The 27,508-nt window shown below is 39.3% G+C and overlaps 1 protein-coding gene across 1 annotated transcript in view; it reads left to right on the top strand.

Moving 5' to 3' along the window:
* ERBB4 (erb-b2 receptor tyrosine kinase 4) overlaps positions 1 to 27,508 on the top strand; it is a 423,308-nt gene that overhangs the window by 244,277 nt on the left and 151,523 nt on the right. Inside the window, exons 12-15 of the mRNA XM_019472536.1 lie at positions 5,786 to 5,918; positions 7,839 to 7,932; positions 9,551 to 9,705; positions 16,464 to 16,538. Coding sequence (XP_019328081.1) covers positions 5,786 to 5,918; positions 7,839 to 7,932; positions 9,551 to 9,705; positions 16,464 to 16,538 — 457 coding nt within the window. The remainder of the gene's footprint in view (positions 1 to 5,785; positions 5,919 to 7,838; positions 7,933 to 9,550; positions 9,706 to 16,463; positions 16,539 to 27,508) is intronic.

The following is a 27,508-nucleotide window of genomic DNA, read 5'->3' as shown; positions in this document are numbered from 1 at the left end:
GGGGTTGACAGAACTCTGATTCACACCCCCCTCCCCCTCCATAAGGAAGATAAAGACAACAGGCTTCAGAGAGTAGAAAATGCTACAGAATTATCCAACATGCAAAATATACTTTATATAGTGATATTTATATTTATATATTTATATATATATATTTATGATACTGTCAATTATTTCATCTTGCTATTTCTGCCACTTCGTAACAATGTTAAAGTAGTCACCAAATATTTCACCACCTTTGAGATGGCTTTTCCAAAAGCTGGTTAAAAGCCTAGGGCAGACTTCACTTGTTTGTAGAATGTTGAAAATACTGGAGCAAACCATATTTGTGTTTTTTGAATTTAAAAAAAATCCATAAACCCACAAAGCTCTATCACTTTGTGTTATCTTTCTAATATTGTCCCATGCAGGGCCAGAGGGGGGTGGGTACCTGGAAGGAATGTGACCTCTCTCTTCTCCACCTTCCCTACACACATTCAGGGATAGAAATGTCAGTGTCCAAGCTTGTGTGCACAGGGAACATAGAAGAAAGTGGCACCTTTGAGGCTGAGCGCCACGGAAAGGGCAGCAGTACATGATCATCAGTGAGAGACTTCTGAACTGCATAGATGCTAAAAGACACCTAGGCTTCGGGGCAGGTTACAGGAGAAGACTTGACGGCAAGGGACAAATTGAGGCTTCAACAGACATTGCACCTTTAGCACAGTCTGATAGTGTCTCCCAAGGCTGTTTAAGAGTTCAGATGGCAAATGGGCATCTTAAAACTGATAAGCTGAGTGGAAATTAATTGGAGAGCATTTATCTAAAATGCAGTGCATGAAGCTCTCATCTAATGTAGGCTTTTAATTGTCTAGTACTATAAACTGTGATGTTAAACACAGTTTGTGCATAAAACTTACTTCGTTATGAACATTATTGATGCAGAATGAATGACTATAAAGTTATTTACTAGAGAATGTGCTCTGGTAGTTAGATTTTACCGTTGCTCCGTGCTGAAGTGAAAAATCTGCCTTTTTTTCCCAGCATGGGATTTTTACAGAACAGTCAGAGGTGACTCATGTTAAATATGAGTGTACACAAAATAAATGTAGAAAAAATGTTCTTTTATACAAAGTTATTTAAATAATTGTTTTCAGCTTTAGTGACACCCGCAGTGTACAGTGAAACCTTTATAGGCGAAGGTTGTTATAAATGTGATTGTTATGAATTATGCCAATTTAGCCACCAGTTAACAACTTGAATAAATGATTACATTCATTATCAGGTGTGATGCAAAGCTAATTGAAGTCTGTGGAAGCTTTTCTATTGAGTTCACGGAGCTTTGGATCAGGCCCATAAGTCTATAGCCAAATAACAATAATTCTTCTTTTTTTAGATAGCTAATTTTCTTGTGATCTGTCTAGATTGGGGAAAAACATTGAACCTTTCTGCTTCTAACCTGTGTGACCCCATTGATAAAGAATGAACACTTGTTCTAAAACGCCCGTTGAAAATGAGTTCCTGTCAAAAGCATTATTGTTCTTTCCTTCCATATATGGCTGTGTGATATGCTGGAGCTTCAGAACATTCTCAGCTCATGGAAATGCTAAAGAATGTGTCTAAAATTGAAACATTTCTTTAGCCATCCCTATAATTAAATAAGAGGAAGACAGACAAGGATAATGGGTTTTTATAAGTTGTCAAAAAACCCACTCCCTTCTTGTCAGTATTCATTTATGAAAACATTTCTGTGACTTAGAAATAAGCAGAAGAAAATAGTGATTATTTTTTTTCCTATTGCTTTTTTCATAGACTACAGGCACTGTGTTGGCTAGATTTCAATAGGGTAATCATGATTTTCTTTACTGAAAAGCTCTCATTTTATTTGCAGAAGGTTATTCAGTATATTTTCTGAGCTATCTTGTAATAGTGTCACTTGCTATTTGAAGGGATATTTTAGTGCAACACTGTGTGCATGCGTGTGTAAATAAATTCTGATCCCAGAGTAGTCTGACAGCTGAGAACAGCGAAAAGAAAGGAAATCACTGGTAATAAAAGCACAATTTCAAGTTACAAAAAAAGGTGAGAAAGCAAATAGGAAACTGCCTTTCAATGATGAGTGTGTAAAACAAAATCAGAAGAATTACTAATATTCTTAAGATTGAAAATGAGAACAAAGGGATGTCCAAAGCAAGGTGGGTTTTTTTATTGCGTGACAAGTACTTAAAGTGAGTAATTAACTAGAAAATAAAACTATTTATATAAAAAGTTTGCTTAATTAGAACTGTGATAATTTCTGGATTTAGGTTTTCTTCCTTCTTTTTTTTATTTGCTGATACAGTTTGAGCCTGAAGCTGTCTGTTAATCCCAGGTGTCCCTGTGGCAGGCAATGTGAGGCAGGACTCGTATATTTGTCTGGTCAGTGTCAGTCACACGTCACCGTGAGACTGGATGAGATCAAGGGAGATTGGCAGACGAGGCATGAAGTGCTGGAGTCTGCTCTGAGGGAGCCCTCAAGTGTGGTCTAAATCCTAAGGCATAATTGGGGTTCCCCTGAAATGACCAGCTGTATCACTCGGAACTTTTTTCCTGGGTGCTCCTGTAGGCAATGAACATGAAATAGGCCCAAACTGGCCTTTAATACCAAGTCAATGCGCCTCCAGAACTGTACTGCACAAAGCCAGTGTTAGACTGAGATATACATAAAATGTCTAAAAGTAGGTGAAAAAGGAAGCTGTGTGGGCTACACATGTAGTATTTGCTAATGCAAAGCTTTCACCTAGTTCCTTTGATTTCTATGAAGTTTAGTCAGTGGCAGCATAGTGGAACTACTGACATTTGGTAGTTGTTATAAAAGCATTGCCATGCTTAAAAAAAGTTAGGGTTAGGACAGTAATGAAAAGCTGGATTTTTTGTCTCTGCTCATACTGGCTTTGTGTGGTGTGGTTCCTTTGACTGCAGCAGAATGACTCCTGATTTACAGCAGAGCTCAGGGAAAGAGAACGAGACATCTCTAGGTAATGGCATGCTAAATAGCTCAGGTCTCTCTTGCTGTGCTGGAATCTCTGAGAATTAATATGCTTTAAAGGAAATTAAATTAACACCTGGAATTACTCCTAAACTTAATTATTTTATGTTTGGCTGTACCTGATTTGAGCTTTGAGGCAAAAGAAGAACCAAAAAGATACTTCTGAACACCTTCTGGATGTTGTCATTAAGAAAGTATATATGATATTTAAAAAAAAAAAAAAATGTATTCAAGCAAGCATTCCAGCCTTGAGAAGACATAAGTGTGCAGACTTTTCATGTCTGAGGTTATTGTATTGTATTGAATAAGACAGTGCTCATCTACCTGCTGAATTACATATATTGTACAGCAGAGCCATGCAGGGTCAGCAACAGCACTGTACAAGTAGGAAGCGTGCTGGCGAATCTCTTGTTCTTGGATCAGTTTGCCTGCAAGGGCTGGAGGACATGAAATCTTTGATTGGTTCCTATGCTTCTTGTAAAGGTGAAATGTCCTTTTTTGACACTGAATTATGAAAATGTTCTAGGCAGAAAAAGAAACAAGTAGATGAAAATCTGCCATTCTCAATCTCAGTAAAGCAAAATGTCCCATTGCAGGAAGAAAGGAAATATGGAAGAAGCTTCACTTCTCCTGCCTACTTGCTACATGGGCTAGGAGAGAGAAACCATGCATACAATTATTGCATATTTTTTTTCTGAAAGAAGTGCTTTCTGATAAATTCAGTGGTCAGAAAGCAGGGTGACAGTGGGAGGAGGGATGGGACAGGTAGTGTATGTCAAAGGAAAGCACCCTGCCAGTGTGACAGGAACTTCCTGCATGTCAGCAGGCAAAAGGAGGTACAGGAATTGCCTTGTAGGAAACAGAAGAGGACATAGGCTAGGCATGCTGTATAGATCAGAAAGATGTATTTGACAAACATGGTGCCAAAATCAAACAATGATGCATGATGAAAAGCGATGATTAAAGAGCAGTTAAAGAGAGAGTCGCTGTGTGAAGCAGTGTGCTCTCCCGTACAGTAGGCTGCTATGACAGATACTCAGTGGTTCAAATGTGGGACATTATATCCACCATAGCGCAGAATAACCAGTGTTAAAACATGCTGTGGAGAGCAGAAAGCATCTTTCTGTTGACTCTTTCATGATTTAGAAGGGCTTTGTGCTTCTCAGGTAATAAAACTCAGTATACTCTTTAATTGTTATGGTAGATTGTAATAGACAGTACCTAACTGCAGTATTCCAGTCTTGACAGTGGAGACAAGACCATCAGGCATCCTGAAATGAAAATAGGGCTTTTTTTTCCAGTCACCCAGCTATGCTGCTGTACTGAAAGAAGTGTAGAAAAATAGTGCGCAAAGAACTACTGTCTTTTTATTTAATATAAAGCTGCCAGAAGGCTTTTTGCATTTTTGCAAAAAGATTTTCTGTTGATTTTGCTATTGCCCCTCTTTAAATGTGTGCTGGGCGTATGCAGTTGCTGTTGTGTAAAACAGTATTCAGTGTGTGTATGTGTTCCTGACTGGGCATCTTTGCTACAGCATTGGAGGGAGTGGTAGAATTCTACCAACAAACCTACTTTTAATTTATTATTTGACACTTCCCTCAAGTTGTTTCCGGTGGTTTAAAAAAAAAAAAAAGTGTTTATATATTTGCCATCTCTGATATTTCAGATCTTTGCTATTTTTAATCTACACAGTCTAGTATGTAACCATTTGCATAAAACATTTCATCATGCAAGAGTGAATTCAAATTAAGAGATCTACCCTTTCACATGCCAGGGTCTGGCTGAATCTGTGCAACTGGACTTTTTTCAGATGCTGGAGAGATAACGTGTTTCCTTTTGCTCTTTGCTTATTTTCTCCATCTGTCACAGTCATCTAGATATTTATGTAGAGAAGGATTTATATAAAATAAAAACACAGAATTAATTATATTGTTTGAAACAACCTTTCCCCCTCACCCTTTGTTCATTTTGTTTATTTAAGCTGAATTTTGGTTTTGAGACAGGGACCGTTGTTTGTTTTATGTATTTTTGGGGTTTTAATATAAAGTCTCTTTGGTTCTTCAGGTGCTTTTGCAAAAACAATTTAAAAAAATGCAGTTAATAATGACTTTTCTTCAACTTTTCCCCCACCATCCATAAGTTTTATTTTAGGGAGTCCTCAATTCAGAGGTAGTGTTTTATATTTTAGTTTAATAGCCCTTCTGTGGATTTGGACAATTGATTTTTCAAATCCTTTAAACTTTTGGCATTTACCATGTCCTGTGTCAGGGAATTCTGCAGCTTGAGCTATACTTTCTAAGAAGAAAAATCTCAGTTTTGAACCCTATTGGGTTCCTGTCTCTTTGAATGCCCATGAGGGACTTGGACAAAGGAATGAACAATTGTTTCATGCTTACTTATCATCTTCTTGTCATGATTTTATAGACCTTTATTGTGTCCTTTCTCAACCATATCTAAGGCTACTCCTCTATTTATTCCTGGTATAGAAGCTCTTCTCTAGTTTTGATCATCCTTGCAGTGCTCTTAAATCTTTTTCTCATTCTACTGTCTCCTTTCTGAAAGGAACAGACCAGAAGTGTGTATAGTATTCAAACTGTGAGTACACAGTGTGTTTCTGTAGTGGTATGATGATAATTTTCTGGTTTTTCTCTATTCTGTTTCTAGAAAATCTGAAGGTTCAGTTTACTTTTCTGACTACGGCAGAATGCTGAATGAAATGTTTTCCTTTGGATTTCAGAGGACTATGTGAATTGATGACGGTATCCTCTCTCCCTGCAGCTGCCGATGGAATGGTGTGTAATGAGTTATGCTCAAGTGATGGCTGTTGGGGGCCAGGGCCAGACCAGTGTCTCTCCTGCAAGCGCTTCATCAGGGGAAGGACCTGCATAGACTCCTGTAACCTGTATGATGGGTAAGATATTTCCCTTGCACTTTTCCCTAAAGTTGCTGACTACATCGTTCAGGACTTTAATGAGTAAGTTATTTTGGTTTTACATTAATCAATATCTGGTTCCATTGCCAATATTACTGATTTTGAGTGAAATATATTGTGGGGTAAGTTTTAAGTATTTCCAAATCTGAACTTGTGTAGAAGGCTTTACCTAGTTTTCTACTGACTAAAATTTTCATGCAACATCAAAAGTTTGCTGCACCTTTTGCATTCCTGATGATGTGAACAATTTGATTTAGGTGAAGACTAAAAAACTCACCATTTAGCCCTACTTGAATATTGACACCCCTATTCAGAAACACATACAGTTATGTTCTTTCAGCTTAGTTAAATTTAGGCATGTGATAAAGGATAAGGACCTCAAAGTAGGAAAACTCACTCTCTTTTTGTTTTCATAACACACTATGTATGTGTACACACAAATATAAATAATAAAACCAACATGAGTTCTTCCCCCCCTTTCCTTCTCCCACTCATGCATGTGCATCACCTTTTCTGGAGGTGGCTGAGTCTGGCTTATGACAGAAATACAGAGCTGAACTGCTTATATTAGCTGCAGCAGAAGAAATTCATAATTAGGCTGTGGAGGGAAGCAGGTGGAATTTCACTTCCTGTATGACAGTATAGCAAGGTCCCTGCCACCTCTTTTAAAGTTAAGATAAAAAAACTAAATTATTTTAATTGTCTTTTTCAGCTCAAACTGAAAGGGCAGCAAAGGTGCTTCAGGGTTGGGTCAGATGTATTTGACTTCTCTTTTAGTCCTCAACAGGAAAGCTCTATCTCCACAGCCAGAGAAGGGTGAGCTCACTTGCCGTGGTCAAGTGAGGTTTTCCTCAGCTGTATTGTTGCAATAGATCCTAATGGCTGTAGAGGAGCAGAGGGAGAATGTGGATAAACTAAGCACAGAGGCCTTCACCTTTACCTGAATATTACTAGAGCCCACTAACATGAGTGTGCAGCACATCTTTAACTGTTTAATGTGAATATTTTAACTGGTTAATGCAACAAGATGGGATCCACCTGCAAAGCTTAGGTGTCCAGTCTGAGCTAGTTACATAGATTCTCTCTGTGGTTAGTGGAAGAGAAGTGACCTGTTCAGGTGTTAATTCATCTCAGCTTAGAAGGTGGGATGAATTGTGTTGAGAAGGTGCTGGAGGTTTTTTTGTGAGTGGCAACTGGAAGCTGAAATGAGACATCAGGTGTTTGAAGGAAGAAATCTCTCCTACTATCACTACTTTTTCCCCCCTTATAAGTGGTTAATAAAAAAACCCAACTCACTTGGGTGATAGTTTCTTGTGAATACATGAAATAAGTGAGGAAAAGGATTTGTTTTGATATTTTATAGATTCAGACCTCAGTCTAGAATTGTTGTTGCTAAAAAAGTTATGAGCCTTCTGTAGAATGGGCTTTAAAACAGGAGTGTGCGCAGAGACTTAACTAAAACAACAAAAACAGCACTGTGATCAATGCTTTTTCTAATCCTTTCCTATCTGATAGTGATGTCTCACATGTAACAAGTGGCTTCCTGAATCTGAGCCATGAGGGACAATTCCATAGATAAAAATTGAGAAATGAGCTGCTTTGTCCTGTTAATGAGGTCCTTATTTCTTAAGGAAAGAGGAGAAAAAACACTCTAGTTTTATACTGGTAAACAAGATGTCTACTGCTTCACCTGCCTATGAATGAGGTTGCTGATGGGGCCCGGTTTTCAGCTGGTGTAAAGCAGCATAATGTTGTTAACAGAAGCAATCTCAGCTGGCACAGTCTGCTGACCTTAGTGAAGCTGAAATGGTTTCCACCAGGTGAAGAGACAGCTATTCTGTCTCAGTTTCAGTCTCACTTTTGCTTTCTCCTAACCTGCCTGCAAAAATATTTTCCTAGGGAATTTCGAGAATTTGCAAATGGTTCTGTCTGTGTGGAGTGTGATCCCCAGTGTGAAAAGATGGAAGAAAACATGATCACGTGCTATGGGCCGGTAAGAACAAAATTTGGTGTATTATGGGCTAGCTTGTTTAAAGTGTCCTAAAGCACAGGCATTTTCTGCTTAAAGAATTTAGAGTGGCTATAGAAAATTAATGTTAACAAAAGCAGAAAAAATGCATATTCTTCATGTAGGGAAAGAATTGCTCATGTTATTCTGCTTAAAGAATTTAGAGTGGCTATAGAAAATTAATGTTAACAAAAGCATAAAAAATGCATGTTCTTCATGTAGGGAAAGAATTCTGCTCATGTTAAATTGATGCTGGGAATAAACTTCCTTGGATCAGTCTCCTTAAGAAAATGGTTTAAAAAGTAGTGTCCTTTTCTTTCCTGAGTTGTCTTAATGCCTTAATGGTACAGATCCACGAAGTTTTTAAATGACAGATAGCATTCAGTTGCGATTTGAGTGCCCTCTTTTATCACTGTTTTCATTCTTTATACTCAGTTCTAACCTGTTCTACTACAACTTCAGTTACTTTTTTTTTTTCCCCACCAAAAAAGTGTAGGAATTTGTCTTGATCTCTCAGCGAGCTTGAACAATATGTTGTTTGGGTTTATTTACTTAAGTTAGCCTTTTAGGTTGTTTTGATAGAGAATTTTTTTCATGCATCCTAAATGAATGTTAACTGTGGCTGTCACTTTTATAATGGCCAGTGAGTCTTCTTTCAAAGGTTATTGCTCTTTTGCGAGATAGAAGTTGTCTCTTTCTTTTGGTCTTTTGTATAGTGCCAAGATTAAAAGTCACAAGTATCCTGGGCAATGAGGAGTTGTATTTTAGGCTCTTCATCATTGAGAAAATCTAACGCGTAACTTATTTCCTTATTTCTATGACTTACCTACTGAATGAAAAAAAAGAAAAGACCTTACACTGACAATCATTCTCATCATCATTTTTGTGGCAATACTGTGTTTTGTGCAACACAACCATAAAGCAAGAAGCTAATGTTTCAAGTGTTCAACCCACGAGGGAAGTTTGGATTTGTAGCAGGGCTCATGGACATAAAATCCTAGACCAGTGCCCAACCTGAACACCAGATTTGGTTATACACTGGCTTATCATTGCAGCTTTAAAATTTTACTTTTACATTGTCCAGGAGCCTTGGTTTATAGTTCTTAACAGTCTAGTCTAGTCTACGTATGTATTAAGAAGAAGTAGACCTTGTAGTTCTTCAGTATTGTTGTGACCAGATACTGTAGGGAGAACACAGTGTGGAAAGTAATTCTGGAGTGCAGAGTAGGGGATCCCACTGAAAGGCCATTGCAGTTGCTTTTCAAATATTGTTTTTGAACAGTTTTGAACAGTGTTGCAGGAAATTTCTCAGGTGGGCATGAAGTACTTTGTGTTAAGCACACCAATAATATTGATAAACCTGTTTAGAAGCTGGAAGTTAGTCTTACGCTGTACAGAATAAGTTTATGGCCAAAAGCACCAGGATTTACATGTGCGCTGCTCTAACAGAGACTGGAACCATGCAGCTACCCTGTTTATTGGGAAAGAAATGCTACTACAGTTATTGCTGAGTGTGCTGTCATGCCAGGACCTGCAATTCTAGTGCAGCAGGAAAGACAGAGTAACTTGAATGAACTGCATTTCTTTCTTCCATGCTCTCCAGGGACCTGACCACTGCACGAAGTGTTTCCATTTTAAGGATGGTCCAAATTGTGTGGAAAAATGTCCTGATGGCTTACAGGGGGCCAACAGCTTCATTTTCAAATACGCTGATGAGGATCATGAGTGCCATCCATGTCATCCAAACTGCACCCAAGGGTAAGTGCAAATTCTGTGAAGTGAGCCATACTATTTGCTGCTTGTAGTGCGTCATGATTTAGATACAGTTTGGCTTGGTAAAGCACTTGTCCCGCTCCTGAAAACAGAGTGTGTGCAGCAGTAATGTAACCTTTGATTTCCAGGTCTCTCGTGACATTCAGGTTCCAGTCATGAACGTCCAGCAGCTTATCAGTGAAAAAGCTTACACCCCTTTTGAAAGCCATAGAGAACAACTTTTCACAGCAGTGCTCTTAGCTTTCCTGCTAGCTAGCACTGGTTTGTAGCAAATGCTGCCATTAACACTTATGTAAGTGTAGGCCTGTACAATGAGTTTATTTTTAGTATTTACTTGTTGACAGAAATTTCATGTCTGCTCCTTGGTATTGACGAACTAACCCGGCAGTGCTACCATGAGACGAAAGTGTTACTGCCCCCTTTTTCATATGGGAACTGATGCAAAAGGTTTGTCTGAAATCAGACTCTGTACAGGAGTCGGAGCATAAATTTCTCAAGTCGTGTCTAAGTGCCCAAAATCACTTGTTACATTTGGAAATATACAGCCAATGTATCTAAGCCAGAATTAAGAATCTTTGCAACAAAATAATAGTAGCTGCATACACAACTGTTGTTTTGCGTGGGCCACGTAAGTTATAAATGTCTTCTGATGAGACGGTTGGTGTCCAGCATACAAAGAAACGGAGAGGCAGCCAGGGGAAAAAAGAGAACATTCCAGCCGGTGAAATAATCTTCGACAAGAGGCTTTTATTGTTTAGCAGCTAAAATTAAACCAGTAAATTATTCAATGTAATCTTGATGTCAACAGCTGTTGCCATTCAAAATGAGACCTTTTGCTGGTTTTGCAAATCTAATTACAATAGAGCCATTAGGGAAATGAAAGTGAGATCGCAAAGACACAGCCAGGATCTGTTACAGATTTGTCTTCCCCTCAGACCCTTTAAATCAGTTACGCAATAAGAAAAATGCTGCCACTGTGGAAGAAGAGTGTAAGAAGAAACAATATGAAAAGATGAGCTCACTGCAGGAGCTCTGGTCCTGGCTTTAATAGATGGTGGAAGTGCCAATTCTGATCGAATCCGACAAGCCCAGCTATGGATGATAGATTTACTGTCTGCCCTGCATAAGAAGTGCCTTGCAGATCTGTTGGCCTCTCAGAAGACCAGGATGTGACATTTCTTCCCATTCCCTCCTCTTTTCTGAGGAGGTCTAAATGATCTAACTATTACTAATCTTCGTGGCATAACTGTCTTTCTCCTAGACCAGGAAGGGAACAGAATGTTTTCCATGCCTTTCCACTTCATATGTGTCAGTATTTTGCAAGTGGGTGGTTGTTTTATTCTCCCTGGATAGAACGGGATAAAGAAGGGAGGCTTTTATACCTTGTGATGAAAATCTGACATTCTAGTTCATAAACAAATAGGAAGAGCATCAGGCAGTTGTAACTGAACTTGCCAGTATTGATTGGCAACCCTTGGTGACACAGGGTTCCTTTATTCTGAGTTATGTTGTCATTTAATCCTTGAACTTTCAGGTTTCCCTTCTTTTTATTTTCTGCAGCTGATTAGGTGAAAGAATGTCTTATTTAGCATCGTGTGCCAATCCCCAGAGAAATGACAAAATACCACTAGTAAAAGGGCCAAAGGTCTCACCCGGGTTACGTATGCAAAGGTGTGGTTACCTCCCAGATGAGGAGCTATCCCTTTGCCATGAGTCAAATATTATTCCTCATAGAAATCCTCATCCTCTTATTAAACAGTTAATGTGTCTATTCTTAGGTATTTTGTTACCCTTCATGAAAACAACAGCCCACCACCCCCCAAATCTGGGTAAGCATGGGTATTCTTTTCTAGTGTTCCTTTCTGGCATGTGATTATGTTAATGAAACTGTTAACGACTGCCTCGATGTTTGAGGTTTATGGGTTGTCCATCTTCTTGCCAACATTGTCAAGGGCTGAATGTGCCCACAGAGAGAAGGGAAATCAGTTTCTCTCTCCTTTTCTACTTCAATACTGAATTCTCTAGTTTCCTACCCTTCCTTTAGAAATTAATATTTAAATTCCCCTCAATCAGGATTCTTCAGTGAAATAGATTGTGGAGGGAACACATCTTAATATTTGTCTCACGACTGAATGGTACAGAGAAACAGTAATTCCACTTCATCTAGCATGTCTGTTCTCCTCTCTGTCAGATCAATTGCTGGAATAAAACTGATGCCCTCGCAGTACAGCTTGGATACTCATCAAAAAGTTTTGAGCTGCTGCAGAGCAGTGCTCCCAGTGTGGTATTATCTCATTCCTGCAGTGCAGTTCTCTTTGAATCAGGGTGCTTGCTAAAATGAATTGTTAGCTCTCATACGTTGTTTCTAGTCATCCCCACCTGTTGCTGTCACCAAAGAAGGTCTCTGTCCCACCTCTGTGTTTCCTGTGAGCGTTTTGCCACAGTTTTGTCATGGCACTTGCCATGATTGTTTTACACCCTAGAGCATGAGATTTGATAACGCCATTCTCCTCCCTTATTCAAGTATAATGACTGCTTCTGTTAATAGGTGTGTAATTATCCAGCCCTCTTAATGATCTTACATTGACTAAAAGAACTACCGAGGAGTGACTTCCTTGGATGCAACAACTGTGCTCTTGGCCTTGCATCCCCATGATAAACATGAGCTACTTGAAGCCAGTTTGGAGCAGATATGAGGCACATGGGACAGCTATCCCATTTAATTCAAGAGAGTCGGAAAGCATTTGGCACCTCTTCCTTCAGAGCTAGCCAAAATGGAACACTTTCACAGAAGTAAAATATTAGTTATATAATAGCATTTGACAGTCTGCTTCCTCGCAGGGCAAGACACAAATGGGAGATCTCACTGGACACCTCCCCTCATCACAGAAAGGCATTTTCTCACACAACTTTTTGAAGGAAGTGTACTACTCTTCACCAAAAGTTTATTTTCCTTCTAAGCCAAGACCAGAGAAGTCATGGAAGCCTTATCAACACATGTGTAGTCCAGAAGGGATTTGAAGGCAGAAGGACTGTCTTGCCCCTAAAACTTAGGTGTATTTTCATAGAATCATAGAATCATTAAGGTTGGAAAAGACCTCTAAGATCATTGAGTCCAACCGTCGACCCAACACCACCATGCCCACTAAACCATCTCCCTAAGCGCCTCATCTACATGTCTTTTAAATACTTCCAGGGATGGGGACTCAACCACTTCCCTGGGCAGCCTGTTCCAATGTTTAACCACTCTTTCAGTAAAGAAATTTTTCCTCACATCCAATCTAAACCTCCCCTGGCGCAACTTGAGGCCATTTCCTCTCGTCCTATCGCGAGTTACTTGGGAGAAGAGACTGACACCCACCTCGCTACAACCTCCTTTCAGGGAGTTGTAGAGAGCGATGAGGTCTCCCCTCAGCCTCCTTTTCTCCAGGCTAAACAACCCCAGTTCCCTCAGCCGCTCCTCATAAGACTTGTTCTCCAGACCCCTCACCAGCCTCGTTGCCCTTCTCTGCACACGCTCCAGGACCTCGATGTCCTTCTTGTAGTGAGGGGCCCAAAACTGAACACAGTATTCGAGGTGTGGCCTCACCAGTGCCGAGTACAGGGGCACAATCACTTCCCTAATGCCTTTTTAGGAAGGCATTATGAATTTCAGTTGAAATAATAGTGCAAATTCAATGGCAACAAACTGAATAAGAAACTTACTATTTTGTTGATGCAGAATTTCCTCCTACCCCCTGCCCCAGTTCAACTGTCTTACTATCACCATCAGTATGCACTTCCTGTCAGCTAAGTAACCCCCTGTTTTTGAGTTGTCTGGCTTTATCCATAGCAGTGGTTGGATGACCAGGTCATCGCCACAACTAAGGTTTTCTCTTGTCCAGAGTTCATCCATTTATGACATTGTATATCAGTTTTGTTTGTTTCCAATGACAAAGATTTTTGAGAATTCACCTGACTAGAAACGGCTTCGCTACTCCACATCTGTGAACAGTTAAGACCCCACCTTTCAATCTTTAGGAAAACTGATGGAAGACAGTATTTGTGACAGAGGGGGAAAAGGATTGTTTCAGGAAAAAACAGTTGTTACTCCAATTTTCAAAACTGTTTTAACTCATCATTTTCTTTCAGAGGATGATTATCTGTAAAGCTAGGATAAGCTCCAAGTGTAGTTTTCTGTATAAGCTGTATTGGACTGTTGTAAGGTACTGAATATATCATTAATAAATTGGCATGTATCAGTTAACCAGTTCATTTTACAGAGCGAAATTGGAAATGAAAATATCATCCAGACTCCAAGCAGAAGAAGGAGCCCTGAGGGTGAATGGAGTACCAATGTGATGTATGATTGTGTCATGCTTGTACTTATTTGTGTCAAAAAGTCCTGAAACCAAGGGAGTTACTTCCAGAGGAAAAATAACTGATGACTTGGTGGTGCAAAATAACTTGTTAATAGATATTGCCATTACTTACACATTATTGTACTTTGCTGCATGTAATCAGGACAGCCAGTCAGAGAGTAGGAAACTGTTCAACATGACTAGGAGTAATGGAAATTGCACCTGGACAGAGTTTTCCGTTTGGGGCTGGGAAATCCACTGAAGATTACAGGTTTAAATAAAAATCAATGGTATTTCAACTTGGAGTGGGTGAGGTCCAAACAGCTCTCTCTTCTTGGATTCAAGTCCTATTCTCCAGAAGTCTGAGAGAATAAATGTACAGATGTGAAATGACTCCAAGACAATAGGCTCTTTATGTTAGTCTGCCAGTTATCTGAACTAGTAATGGGCTCTCAGGCTTCTAATTTGAAGAGGGACGCCTTTTTTTTTTTTTTTATAGCAAGAGTCTGAGCTCAGCTTCTCTTGACATGCTAGGGAAATGGAAGTTCTGAACAACTTTTTTTCAGTCTCCTTCATTACTGAACTGGTTTTCTGTAAATTGCTGAGAACGCCATGAAAGGAAGAAATGTTAGATATGTTTGAGACTGGTTAGAATTCAGACAGTCCTGAATTCTGAAGTCCTAAAGCCCAGGACAGCTGAAATTTCAAAAAACACCCATCAAGAGTTCTCTCAAGTTTTTGAACTGCATGTAAATCTACCCTTTCCGTTTATGCATTATCTGGCCACCTGGGTATTTAATGAATCCTTTTTATGTCTGCACATTTGCTGAAGGAAACTGTTATTGAGGAAATGCTTACAATTTGTGTTTGCATGTCACAATTTTTATGTAAAAATAAAAATTCAAGTAAACAAACAAGAGGTAAGGTTCACTATCATTCTGCTCTCCCTGATGGGCAGGTAAGGGGAAATAGAATTCACTGAATTAATTTTATAATGGCAGAGTGATAGCTGATTTAAATGCAGCAAAAGCTGATGAGTGGCAAGTGATGGTGAAGCGGAAAGATCATCTCATGGGAGCATATTTGAACTCTTTCAGATTTTTTTACATGCATATCCCTCTATCAAAGCCAAACTGAAAGCAGGAGATTTTAAAAAGAGTTGGGGATCATACCTTAATTTGAAAATGCCTCAACAGAAGTGAGTTTCAGTCTACCGATACGTCAGATCACCTGCTCCTGTAGTAGACGTACAGCCAAAGAGCCTGTTAATAAAATGGTTCTGAGATCTTGTTAAAGAGTTGAAATAAGTGGTTTGGTTTCCTTAAAATGCTGAGAGCTAGATACTCCCCACGGCTACAGAGGGACTAGCTGGGCATTCAGCACTAAAGGGTGTCAGGTTGTCTTAACCCCTAAAAGCTTAACTTTAGGTATCTGTCTCTGAGAATCCTGACTGCTGTGTAAATCTGTAATTGACTTGCTATTTGAATGCAGAGGACCTAGGACACCACTTCACCTACTGCTCTTCATGAGGGCAAGGAAAATCCACGCATATCCATGTTTTACAAACAGACTCTTTCCCCATGGTTGTGCTTTAGTGCTGCTGCATAAAGTGATTCCCTGCATTTCCATTGCCTTTGATGAGCACCTGCTGATTTTGCAGGTGGAGGACTAATGGCAGCATCTAAGGAAAGCGGAAGAGAATGCCTGAATCGGCAGACAATGTTTTGCTCTGTTTTTTGTTGTTGGAAGCTCATCCTTGAGTTTCCCTGGTAAAAGTATAGTCAGCTTCCAAAATACTTCTGCAGTTGCCCTAGCTAGGAACTTAGAACAGAATGAACAATTGCATCAATTACAGAAAGAAAGAAAAGTTTTGCATTGTGCTCCTGGAGGTCTTTTCTTGCAAATGAACAGCTTTTGTGCAGTAATCACTGGTTTGATGATTCAGACAACATCCAGAAAAAGCAACTCTATTGTCAGGACTCCCACGTATGCAGGTGAAACCTGCCTTAAGTGTTGCTTGAGCCAAGATATGTCCAACCTTGGAGTGCTGTTTATGTTGGTATTATTGTTCCCGTTGCAAGCTTGTTTTTGTCACAAGCTATAATTTTGTGGTGACTTGGGTCTCTCTTGAGAATTATAATTAAGAATGTGGCACAAAGAGGGGATTCCTGCTTCTTGGATCTGTAAATAACGGATTTCTCTCTTTCCCTCCCTATTTTCAATTTGGATTTGCTGCAGGTGCATAGGACCACGTATTGAGGACTGCATTGGCCTGATGGATAGGTACTTGCCGAGTGATCGTTCCCTGTGTGTCTTCCATCCTCCACGTGTGGACAAGGGCGCATGCGTGTGCATGTCCTTGTGAATGGCAAATGACGTCTTTTGTTCTGTAATTGCCTGCAGGTGTAGAGGTCCCGCTAGTCATGACTGCATTTACTATCCATGGACACGACAGTCCACTTTACCACAACATGCTAGGTAACATCCACCACTTTTCCATTTTTGTAGACAAGTTCCTTCCCTGGTTGCCATAGGAATGTTATACTATCCAGTTTGTTCAGAAACACAAACTATGGGGAGAATATAATTTGTCCTTAAGTAAGATACGCCTCTGAGCATCCAAATCTACTTTTCGATTTGAAAGCCAATTAAATATGTTACTTGTTTAGGCTGATTAGAAGATGCCTTTTTTTTTTTTATTTATTTCTAGGTTAAATCAATAAGGGCTCAATTTTGAAATTTTCTGCAAATATACGTGTTTCTTGATGAAATTTTACTAGAAGTAAACAAGGTGAAAACTCTGGTTTAATTGGAATTTACTTTTTTCCCCATTTGTTGTTTTTTTTGTTTAAGACAGAGGTTAAAAGCAAATGAAGCTTTTTCTTCCATGTGGAAAAAAGTTTCAGCAAAACTGAATTTCTTCCTTAATTGACATAGCACTATTTGATTTTTTTTTCATTTTCTGTTCTTAAAAAAAAAAAAAAATCGTAACCTTGCAGCAATTTTATTTTTCAGTAATGATGATCAAAACAAATTAATGCAGGAAGACTCCCAAAACATTCCGGTGATACTCTGCATTCTTTTTCATGAAAGCACTTTGTTGCCGTTGAGTTTGTTTATTTTTAAATCCAAACTGGTTAGTATGACTTCCAGGCTTTGGAATTACTGTCAGGAGCTAAGACTGGATGAAAAATATATCATTTCAATCAACTTCACCTCATTAAGGATTTTACTTTGGGTTTTTTTCTTGTCTTTAAAAAAAGATTTTAAGGTTGCCTTTCCTTCCTAGTTGTGTACCTAATGTGAATGTTACTATTTGTAGCTGTTGAGGGAGAACATGTTTAGACTTGAAAAACAGTACTCTGTAAACGCTATCAAATAGTATACTTGTTTAATTAAATCAATATCAGTTTTGACTTAATTCATGGACCAATGAATAAGCAACGGAAGAAGACTGAGTTTTTCAATATTTCAATTTAATTTTTTTTTTTTTTTAATCTTTCTGAGCTGGAGTATCCAGTTTGAGATACTTCTGTGGGGGACTCATTTTCAGATGTACTCATCCAAACTGAGTTGCCCAAAACAAGCAATCAGTTTTAAAGGTCTCCATTTTGTCAACTTTACTCAAAGCACAAATATAGAAAATGTATTATTATTTGCATAAGTTTAAGGGGCTTACCAAACTGCAGAGAATGAAGGCAATGCTGAAGTTCTTTGCTTTAGTAACCGATTTTAAAATAACGTGCATTCATCAATTGGATTTTTAAACAGTTTTTGAGGGAACATGAAGAGCTTTATACTAGGAAGACGACTTCTTGACTGTAGTGTAACTCTCTTACAGTGTTACAGGCTGCTCGCTCTAGCTTCCTCTATTAGTCCAAAAGCCAGTCAGACCTTGTTCACTGTTTAATTCCAGCGGTATAACTCCAAAAAACCTTACCTTTGCATTGAAAATGTTCAGGTACTAGTAAAGTCTCTGGAGGTACTGTCAAATACCCACTGAATTTGATGGAAAGACTCCTGTTAATCGCAGTGGATGTTAGATTGGGCCCTGTATTTAAAGGTGGAATTAAAGGAGTGGAGCCTCAAATGTGATGACACAACACTAAAGAAAGTGTTGTCTAGTAAGGTCCCAGACTTAAGCCATGTGATGGCAATGCTTATTTTGTCTTTTATGTTGTGTAAATCGTAGGTTTTGTCTCCTTGAATCTACTGTCAAGGTGGTAAAGCAAATTATCAAGGAAAGCGGAAATTAAAGCAATTGTTTTACTCTGCTTAAGTGAATAATTTCCTGCTCCATTCAGTCTGAGGGGGAAGACCCTCAAATGTTTCCTTTAGGTCTGATGGATTTTTTTTTTTTCAACTTTGCTGAATTTATTCTAGGAAAACTACTGCATTGTGTTTAAATGTCAGTATGTATATATTCTTTCACTTTCAAGCCAAAGAAGGAAATTTCATACTTTTATTAGATTAGTGAAATTGTGCTTTCTCTTTTTTTTTTTTTTTTGTGAAAATGGTTCATTTTTGGGGGGCTAAAAATGGGCAAAACTGCACTGGCAAAAGTGATACTTTTTATTATGGTAGGGGTGTAAATCAAAAATGGATGTGTTTCACTTTAGAACCTTCTTCATGTCCCTTTAACAATTGCGTGCCTTCCCCAGACTTATAGACCTTAAAATAATTAATAATCAGTTTTACCCTTATCCATTGACTCAAATTTCTTCCATTGATGTGAATTAGCAGTGAGTTTAAGGGCCTGCTGTTCAGGCAGCTGAAAGTGAGAACAGGACTCTAACCACAAACGACGAGATATTTCTCATCTTCACCTATTTCCATTTTCATACCAGTGTTGCTTTTCTTTCCAGTTGCAAATTGGTTTTGCCATGATCCATTGACTTGAGGGCTTTTGTAAGAGTCTGGTAGAATAGCAAAGGAATTCTTACTGTCGTGTTTAATAAAGATGAATCAGACGTGCTTCACATGGCTTGTTTTCCAAATGACTAGTGAAACTTCAGGCTTTCTGCTTATGTTTGGTCCCTTATATTCTGTGGAAAAAAATCCTTACATGCATTGCATGACTTTCTGCATAGGTGTTTGGGTTTTTTAAAACCTTTCGCTTCAATAGAGTTCTGTCCAAAAGTACGCAAGAAACCCTTTTCTCTTCCCGTTTCCAGCTCAGTGCCATGTATAAGGGCTATTTTAGCCCTTTTCCTCTAGACTACTTGATAGATTTTTCAAATGACTGGTAGGTTACTTGCTGGATCTCATGTGCCTTTTTTTTTTTCCCCATGTGAGGACCCACATTTATTTTCGATGCGTTCAATTTATCCTCACAAAGGCTTTCACTGTGTTCTTAACTGCCAGGAAAAGTTCAAACTCTAAAGGAGTTAGAAGTCACGGAGAAATGAGTGCCTCTTCTGCTTGTGGTTAGTTGCAAATTCCGGTTATTGTCATTATAGCTCTTGATATACTGTACTTGGAATCATACAGCAGGGAAAGCATTTCCTCACATTTGTGATGTATGCTGTCTGTATTTATACCATGTTTAACTCAGAGCATCCCTATCACAATGTTGTCTGATTGTAATTCATGTGATTCACTGAGTCAGTTTTGCTGAGCAGATTTTCTGGCTGACCTCTTTGGGCTGCTCAGATGACACAGAGGCCCGAAGGAATGGGACAGGCCTTGCCAGCAGAGAATTCCTCATGCAAGGTGGAGTCCTTAGCTGGTGGTGTAACTAACATCACTGCTTCTTTGTCTTCCTTTCTGTCTTCTTCCTTCCTTCCCTGCAGTGCTGAGAATCTCAGACCAGGGAACAGAGAGGAGACAAGAGCCTTGCCCCCCGGCTTTTCTCAGCTGCTCGTAGCTCTTCCTGTTTTTGTCTGCCTTTTGGGGGTGGGGGGAGTAGGTACTAGATTATTACTGTAAGGCTTCAGTTTGGGTTTCCCCTTCTATATCAACCTTTCCTAGAAATCACCAAAGCAAAGATGGAAAGCAGATGGAGGCTGGAATTTCCCAGGATGCCCAAAGGAGTTAGCTGGCCTCCTTTCCCACCCCTTACTAGAGTGACACTCCTCCTTTCAATTCCTTCAAACAATTGTAGTTGGTGGTTTCTTTGAGTGGAATAGCGTACTGGTTAGCTCTGGAACAAAGAGCGAAAAGAGGAGTATGCCTGCTTCAAAGATTTGGATAACCATTGCCTAAAAGGAAGATTGAAAAACTGTAAAAATAATACTCTCTGTCCATTAAGAAAATTACTCTAGGCAGTCACGTAAGGCTGGTTCTTCCACGCTCCCCTGCTCCCAAGTCCACCAGAAAAGTTTTGCTAACTCAGCTATTGAAGCTAGGCTGTGAACAAAGTTTTTGCTTAAAGTATGAATTTTAAATGTGTTCATCCTTCCTGTGAATCATTCAACTTAATACTAAGAGAGGAGAGATCATTAAAGGAGGAGCGAAGTTTCTGTTTTCCGGTGCGTAAGAGATTGCAAATCTGAAGTTGTGATCAGAAGCATGTGGTGGATATGATAGGAAAGAAATAGCACATTGATGTTATTGGTCTGAGTAAGCTGATGTCTCTATTTATACCCAAAGAAAATTTCATTTGCGTTTCCCTTTTAACTAACAGAAACTAATTAGCCAGGACCACCATTGTCAAGTGGTTACATAAAATGATGTGTAGATGTTAACTCAAATTACAATCCTACTGCTAGCTTTAGATCAACAAAGGACGTCCTCTCAACAAATCATCACTTCCTAAACAAAAAAGCTGGTTTTATGTACTGCGTGTGTGTACAAGAGCTAATTAACAGTAAACCCTATGTAATGCAGGCAAATCCTTTCATAGCTGTTTTGTACCCCTGCACAGTATGACTTCGATAGAATTTCACAGCAGCTCTGAGTAGATGATGGGGAAGGGAAACCACGTCTAATAAACTACTGATGTTCATTGCTTTTATGGCACTCTGTTCCATTGCTTGGAGGAAAGTGTTCCATATGCTCTGTATTTTTATAGAATAATTATAGTCATTCTGGAGGGGAAGAGAATCTCTCTATAAAATAAGAGGAAAAATAGGATCTGTGAGTACAAACTAAGCTACATTACTTGATTGGTAAAAGATGCTACTCTTGAGAGACCTAATATGGAGCTTTCTGATGCTGTATCAGAACAGAGCAGTTTGAAGAAACAGATTTATTTTTATTTTTTAAGAATCAAGTCTAGAAAAACAGGCAGTTTTTTGTCCTGCACCTGTGGTTGGATAGAGCTTACACTTGATCTGTTTAGGACAGACTGATAGAGAAATCCCTCTTCTGTGTGAGAACTTGCTGCTACTGAACTCGTTCTCAAGCAGACCTTTGCTGTGGGCACTTCTATTGTCACAACAACATTTCACTGCCTAGAGCTTTAGGAGGAATGCATTTTGAATACTCCTGTGACATGAATGAAAGTCACTGCAGCGATGTCTTGAGCTCCCCCACTTTTTGCCACTCCCACTTAGTAAGACTGGTCTACTTAGGAAAGGGGCTGGGGGGGGTTCCTTCTTTTTTGCTGTACAGATCTGACCACAGATAAAAAAAGCTCTCATTGTATTAAAACTTCTGTTCTATGACATGTTCAGAAAGATTTGTCTGGGGTCTGCGGGGGGTTCTAGTTCATCTGCTTTACTCAGCAGGGTTGACTGGTGTGGTCTCATAGTATGGAAGGATTTGGTAGGATCTGCTACTATAGAAAGAAAGAAACTGTTAAGGGTGGAAGAGTGAAGGAACTAGAAGCAATTGTCACGCAAGTGCTTTTTAAAATCCCTTCTGTGGCTCTAGTAGCTTGAGGATCCCTGTTGAGAGTGCACAGGATAGAATAAGGCCAGAAATCTGATGTTTCTAGTAGTTGGTTATACAAAGAGTGGAATATGAGCAAAATACTCTTGCAGTATATTGAGGTTGTTGATACTCATAGACCAAGTTTCTCAGCACCTGTGCTTGTTTGATGGTTTTGGGTAATATTCATGATTGTGCAGTGGTACACACCAAACAGAGAAATGCCACAATGAGGTTATAGAAGTTGGCTTAGCATGTCTCCTTGTGGATAAGTGTGGCAGTCCTTATTGTCTCATTCAGTATTGTCCCAGCCCTTGTGCCCAGCTGCTGAGCTCTGCAGCACCCAGTCTTACAAAGCAAACAGGCAGGTTTCTTGCAGAAACTGCAGGGACTTGTATTTGGTCTGCTTAGCAGAAATTCATAGTACCTCTGTTATCCCTGAACTTCATGCCAAGTGTTCATTAAGTCCTATCCCTCTGTGGCTTGAGTACAAGGTCCAGCTTGGTGAGCTGTATGCATATGTTCAGCCCCACCTTAACAGCAAGCTTCTCAGTTTTATGAAAAGTGTCATGGAAAATGTACAGAATGCACTAAACACAATATTTACCAAGCACTGGAGTTTTGTCAGGTCATAACCAAATTTCTTTGCAGAGACTTCTCAATAAAAGCTTTTTTTTTCCCTTTGCTACCACAAGTTGCAAAATAAATTTTCAAATACATTTAAAATAAGAAAATTCTTTGTTCAGAAAACTGGCTGCATTATTTTTACTGAAACTGTGAGCAGAAAAAATAACAAGTGATGAGGCCAAACGTGATAGGTCACTGCTGAAAGACAAGAAGCATTAGGGAATTCCAAATTGCAAATTGTTTGTTAGAATGGAAAACAACACATAGCCCTATTGCAGAGGTCACTGCTTTTATTTCTCGTCAGGCTACATAAGCCTTGTGTTGTGTGTCTGTACTGGTTTGGCTACACAAATAATATATGATGCAGAAATAAAATTGTGCCACGATGAAGTGACCTTATTATAGAGCAACAGTATATATCTCACCGCTCTCCAATGGGTTTCTTTTATGGCTTGAAATGAGGATTTAATTTAGATTTAATGTTGTTATAAATTAATTATCTATTATTAAAAATACATTTGTACAGCTTTAGAAATATGTAAGATGTAGAGTTGCTTAAACCTCAGTGAATGGATTCTTAATAATTCATTAATATTTAACATACAATAAATCAGAACTAAAGTTTGCGGTCTTACATCCAATCTACCTGCGTAATGCAGGATTTTTCGCTCTTTCATATTTAGACAATTTACGTGACAAATGTATTTCAGTTTAGAGTCCAGCCAAGACTTAATTCTCTGCATTCTGGCTTACTCACCATGACCTGTCAGGTGATAAAGGAGCTGTAATTCTTGCATAAAATGGGAAGCTCTTGGTTGAGGTTCTTTACATTGGTAAGTAGTGTGCTTTTGTTGTAAGCATGTATACAGTCAAGTCTGCTTAACTAGATCTCTTCAGATCAAAGTTAGTATCTCAAGCCATGTAATCTACTGTAGGTGGGGACTGTGATTGGGTTTGGGATAGATTTACTCCTTTCTGGTATCTATAAAGTAACCTTGCAAGAATTCCACCCCATGCACACTTTTCCATTGCCTATTTAAAACCAGTTAAATATTTGCTAGAATGATCAAGTGTAGAACACTTGATGCAGATGAGGATTTGTATTTAAAGTCTGCAAATGACATTACATTTTTTTGTTTTACATACAAAAGTGTACATCCTACTTCTCAGTTAATTTGCAACAGCTTTTCCAGCATTAGACCAAAAACAGTGGATAACTTGTTAATGATGATAACACAGTTCACAGTCGATCTTTTTCATTTGTTTTTGGAGAAATGGAAATACCAGCTTTGAATTTGATAAGACATTTTCCAGTTTTACCAGTGTGTAGCTTGCAGACACACAATGATAACATAATAAAACAAGATACAGGTTTGAAGGAATTAACAAGCTTCTGTCCTTTGGTGCTACGTGTGGAAAGTTGTACTGCAGCAGTTACCAAAGGTGGAAGCATTACCAGGAATACCAGCAACCATGCAGGAATAGCGCATTAGCAAATTGAGCCATCAGACCAAATTACTTTCTCTTACTATAATTTTTTTCCTGTCATGCTGTAAAGTGAAGTAACAAGGTGGGAAAACGTCATATAAATTATCTGTACCTTTGGACTTTTTGTATGAAGAGTTTCAAATAACTTCATTCAAATTGTGGTGGGAAAGGGGGTCTAATACTAAACTCATTTCCCATGCAATGCCCTCTCTCTGTTAGTTCAGCTTACTTTGCATCTCTTTTCTGTAACATAGAGGTATTTTGCCTCTTTTCTGTCTCGTTATAATGGTAGCGGAGAGTTGAATAAGAATGTAGACCCTGTACCTTCAGGAAGACTGTTTTCTCAGGACTGTGTGTTAAAGAGGCTTTAGAGAAGAGCCACCAGGAATAATTAAAGCTTTGTACATTGTGCCTTGTAGTGAAGAAGTTTGGGAGCTCAAACAGCTAAAGTTTATTTTGGCTGAAGGTTAAAGTGTAGAGCCTGATTATCATCTAAAAGTACATAGGTAAGGAACAAAAGTTTGCTTAAAGATGGCGCTAGTCTAGCAGACTGAAAAGGAGGGTAGGGTGTCTGTCTGTGAGATAATTAAATGGATGAAATCTTAAGAAAGACACATTCAAAGCAGCAAAATGCCAGTGCACTTCTAATGAGGGTTAATAATCCCTGGGATGATTTTCCCTGGTAATGTTCAATTCTCCAGCACTAGACTTGTAAAATCAAGACTGGAACTTTTTCTTGCAAGCATGGTGAATTTGTGCCAAGCCTGTAGGCTGTGCTATACAGGTACTCAGGCCAGAGAATTTTGCTGGTTCCTCCTGTCATTGTTTACAGTGTGTGACATGACACTTTCATGTCTGTGCTGATAGTTTCCACCTACGATCAGCTCTTGGCTCATGCTCTAAGATTAGGACCCAGCATTCCTCCTTTGAATTTTGCTTGCTGGTACCGAGTTGGACACAGACAAGCAAATCTAGCTGCTGAATACTGGGCTTTGGTTCCTGTTGGCTTTGGTGAGGCACACAGTGAGAGCTCCATATGACTTTATACAAGATTTCTGTTATGTTGACGTATCTTTGTTCATTAGCAGTTAGGTCAGTTAAAATTCTGAGTTTTCAGACTGGCCATTGCTACGGGAGAGGACAAACTCACTCAGATCTTACCTGTTTGACTGAACTCTCTTGCATGGTGCCTATATTCACTTGAATGACTCATTTATTTTGAATAAATATAGTAGCATTCTTGTGTGTTTGTGTTTCAGCATTTTTATTTGATGTCGTACAACTGAAGGCAAATTGTTTCCCATGACTAAGTTTCTCCACTAATGACATAAATCTGAAGGTCTAATTTGTCCATCTCTATCACGTTTTCTAAGCCTCAGATGCTGGTGAGGTACTAAGTATCTTATATTGTTATGCAGTGCAGACTCTTCCTTTTCTTCTCTTTTTTCTTTTTTTTTTCCTCTCCCTCTTCTTATTATCCCTCCCTCCTTTCTTGGAAGATGCTTTGGTAGAGCTGTATCTTCAGTACCATGAAGTTTTAGAAAGTGTGGTATCTAGATATTGGATGGGGTTTTTTTATTTCTATGTAACCTTTGAAAGTGAAGTTTTCTTTAGGGATGACAGTACTTTTGTCAAAAAACTTCACACTTTTTTCCATCTGATGTACATTTGTAATGACACCATCTTCACACACTGGTGAACAAGCTCTTTTGCAGACATGATGGCTGTTTAATCTATAGAAGATAATGCAGATAATGTGTGTAGTTATCTGACATTGAGTAAATGATCAAAAAGGCAAGGAAAGATTGTAGGATAATCTGAAAAACAGGTTCTGGCTAATTCTGACTGAGCTTTTCATTGGCAGAGAGTTGAGGAGCTTACTGTGTACTTGCCTGTTCTGGCATATCTCTCGACAGAGCTGGTAATCCCTCATCCTGAAGAGTTGTGGCATTTATGCAGAAATTTGAGAACAAATTCAACCTTGTCATCACGACAAAGGCCAAACTTTGGTTAAACATGGTCCAGTCATGATGTAATTCCTGATTTGTAAAGTATATAAAGTTTTTCTTGCAGTACCTGCAGGAAAATTGTCTAAAATGCAATCAACCTTTTAAGTAAGAAGTGTGAACCGTTTCCTCAAATAATTTGTCTTAGACTCCCAATACCCTGCCTGTGACATAGTCTGTCCATTAGAAACATAGGCCATCAAAGCAATACACCAAGGTGTTACTTGTCTGTCCTGGTTTCAGCTGGGTTAGAGTTAATTTTTTTCCTGGTAGCTGGTACAGTGCTGTGTTTTGGATTTAGGATGAGAATAATGTTGATAACACACTGATGTTTTAGTTGTTGCTGAGCAGTGCTTGCACTAAGTCAAGGACTTTTCAGCTTCTCATACTGCCCTACCAGCAAGGAGGCTGGAGGTGCACAAGAAGCTGGGAGGGGGCACAGCCAGGACAGCTGACCCAAAATGGCCAAAGGGATATTCCGTACTATATGACGTCACATTATTTTCCCTTCCTTTTCTGTCCTATTAAATTGTCTTTATTTCAACCCACGAGTTTTACCTTTTTTCTGAGTCTCTCCCCCATCCCGCTGGGGGGGAGTGAGTGAACAGCTGTGTGGTGTTTAGCTGCCTGGCGGGTTAAACCACGATATTGCCTCTTAAAATGCTCGCTTGGATTTTCATTACATGTTCATATTTTACTCGCTGTTCCATTTTAAGTCATAGCTGTCTACTTGTAGTAAACCTAATGATGTTTAGATATGTCACTGAAATTAAGTAGCACAGATATTTCTTAGAAGGCACAGAAGCTGTAAAAGCAACATAGCATGAGTGAAAAGAAGAGGTGACAGTGGAAAAGTAGAAGCAAACAAAAGGACAGAGGATGTGTTTTTAATTATTTGTTGCCATTTGTTTTGCTCCGGTTAATGCTGTTAAGGTTCAGCCAAGTTAGAACCCATAGGCTTGATGTCAGTGTTGCTGAGTATAGTCTTACAATAATGCTGAATAGGAGATAAGACATTGCGATCCTTACGTTTGGCAATATAGCATGTTAATCTGCAAATTAATCTGAAAATAATGCTGGGAGCATGGACCATGATATACGGATCCTGTAGGTTGGTTGGTTAGAAGCAAAGAGTCAGCGATTCTGGTAGACTGGAGGGAAGAGGACTAATTCTAGTTGGGCAATTCACCAGCATGGCAGTGGCCAAACTGGTCTCTTCTAAGCTCCCAGTAGGCTTGAATCAGCCATTGGGAGGGACCTGGACAGGCTGGATCGATGGACCGAGGCCAACTGTATGAGGTTCAACAAGGCCAAGTGCCGGGTCCTGCACTTCGGCCACAACAACCCCATGCAGCGCTACAGGCTTGGGGAAGAGTGGCTGGAAAGCTGCCTGGCGGAAAAGGATCTGGTGGTGTTGGTCGACAGCCGGCTGAACATGAGCCGGCAGTGTGCCCAGGCGGCCAAGAAGGCCAATGGCATCCTGGCCTGTATCAGAAATAGTGTGGCCAGCAGGAG

Source organism: Aptenodytes forsteri, unplaced genomic scaffold (genome assembly GCF_000699145.1).
Source record: "Aptenodytes forsteri isolate BGI_AS27 unplaced genomic scaffold, ASM69914v1 Scaffold340, whole genome shotgun sequence".
Lineage (NCBI taxonomy): Eukaryota > Metazoa > Chordata > Aves > Sphenisciformes > Spheniscidae > Aptenodytes > Aptenodytes forsteri.
The sequence above is the reverse complement of the archived record's forward strand: the minus strand, read 5'-3'. Positions and strand labels throughout refer to the sequence as shown.